Below are 1,802 nucleotides of genomic sequence, written 5' to 3'. Positions count from 1 at the left end.
ATTTTTTTTTTGGTTGGGCCACGAATTGGGCCCAATTCCTAAACGGGGCCCGCGGAGCCCAGTTGGTGGCTAGTCTGAGCCCCAAAAAAAAACCCGGAACCCTAAACAGGCCGGGTCCAGGCCACGGGTCTTGCCCCACAGGTCGGGTCCGAGTATGAAAAAACCCGGCCCGAACCTGACCCATTGCCATTCCTACTTCCCAGAGAGTTTGTGATTCCATGGCAAAAACAAGGGTACATCTACCTTCATTTTGGTGCAATAAGATTAGCACTAACTTTCCATGGAAGAAAGGGACTCCCTATAGCTTCTAGAATTTCACTTTTTGACTCTAGAGTCTTAGAATACCAGAATGCAGTTATAGGAACTGTTCAAACCACCCTAAATGCAAGAACAGTTTTTGTAACCCTTTTTCCTAACTTCAACATGTCCCTTAGAGATCATCACTTGTATGATGCTCTTAAGGTACAAGTTCAGATTACAGGAGACTCCCAGGTGCAAGACACATTTGCAACCACACTCCATTACTAGCTTGCCTATAGACTCCAGAATCATGCTTTTGATACGATGGTACCAGATCTAGCTCAATCCAATGATGCTCTACTGATTCAAGTTGATCCAGAGGTGACCACTATGTGTACATTTGTTCCGAGACAACTTAATAGGGAACAAATGACCTCTATTTTCCCAGAATCCTGGATTGCAAGATATGAGATGTTTTATCAAGCAACTAAGCCAATCCAGTCAAATGAGCCTTTCTTTATCAGGAAAGCAAATGGTGAAATGGAGACAAGATTTTTAACGGCCCCTCCAGAGAAAAAAGATGTAATAGTCTTTCCAACTCAAATTGCTATGCTTCAACTAGTATCATATGTTGGTGAAGGTGGTCTTAAGATCATAGGATTTCGGGAAGATGGAAAGCCTTGTTATGAAGGTAAATCACCTTCTGGTCACATCTGGTGGGATATCTATGATTGTGCTGAATGCCAAGAAGATGAAACCTTTGAAGAAGATCATTCAAGAAGAAAGAAAAAATCTTCTCAACAAAAACTCAAAGAAAGATATGAAGCAGGAGATCTAGAAGTTGACCTTCTTGGAGAGCCCTCCAGAAAGTTTGATTACTATGTTCTCTATCCTAAAACCAGAAAGAAAACCCCTCCCTCTTCTTCACCAAGCAAAGAAAACCATGACCAAAACCAGAAACCTTGATTAATCCCATACTACCAGAAAGTTCTTCCCCAAATATCAAAATGTCAGCCCCTTCCTATTAACCAAACCCATATACAAAAGACCTTACCATGTTACATGTTTGACCAAGCTTCACCTTCCTATTCACAGAATTTTCCTCCATTAAAAAGCTTTGACCATCCCCAAACCAATACCAAATATGTCTAGAAAATCAAAAATCCTGTTGGAATTAATCCAGATGGAACCAAGAAGCAGGTTTCTTCAGCAGAAGCAGCTTTAAATTGGAAAGCAGAAAATGTTGTGGCACAAAACCAAGTTCTTTCAAAGATCTTGGACAATCAACAAAAGATGGCTAAGGCAATTACTTAATACCGTTTCATCCTCAAGCTACCTTATTGAAGATTTGAAGAAGAAAATCAAAACAATTGAATAGGAATTGCAACCATTGCTTCTACAGTTAAAGATTTATCTGTCTCTTTCCCTCTTATTGGAGAAAAAGAAAAAGAAAGGAAACAGTTGTTGCTACAAATACAATCCATGGAAGGATCACAAAAAGAATCAATTTAGACTCCTCTGATACATGTTCATATGCCTTTTCAACATCGACAATCATTATA

General features: G+C 39.7%; 1 protein-coding gene across 1 annotated transcript; it reads left to right on the top strand.

The window, feature by feature from the left end:
- The first annotated feature begins 564 nt into the window (after positions 1-564).
- On the top strand, positions 565-1,206 carry LOC112033046 (uncharacterized). Its single transcript, XM_024065823.1, has one exon. The coding sequence runs from the start codon at positions 565-567 to the stop codon at positions 1,204-1,206; it is 642 nt and encodes a 213-aa protein (XP_023921591.1).
- Positions 1,207-1,802: the final 596 nt, after the last annotated feature.

Source organism: Quercus suber, unplaced genomic scaffold, assembly GCF_002906115.3.
Source record: "Quercus suber isolate HL8 unplaced genomic scaffold, Cork oak 2.0 scaffold_42, whole genome shotgun sequence".
Lineage (NCBI taxonomy): Eukaryota > Viridiplantae > Streptophyta > Magnoliopsida > Fagales > Fagaceae > Quercus > Quercus suber.
The sequence above is the reverse complement of the archived record's forward strand: the minus strand, read 5'-3'. Positions and strand labels throughout refer to the sequence as shown.

Bases quoted from the DNA above. Each gene is read 5' to 3' on its own strand.
- LOC112033046 (XM_024065823.1), top strand. From the start codon at position 565: ATGGTACCAGATCTAGCTCAATCCAATGATGCTCTACTGATTCAAGTT.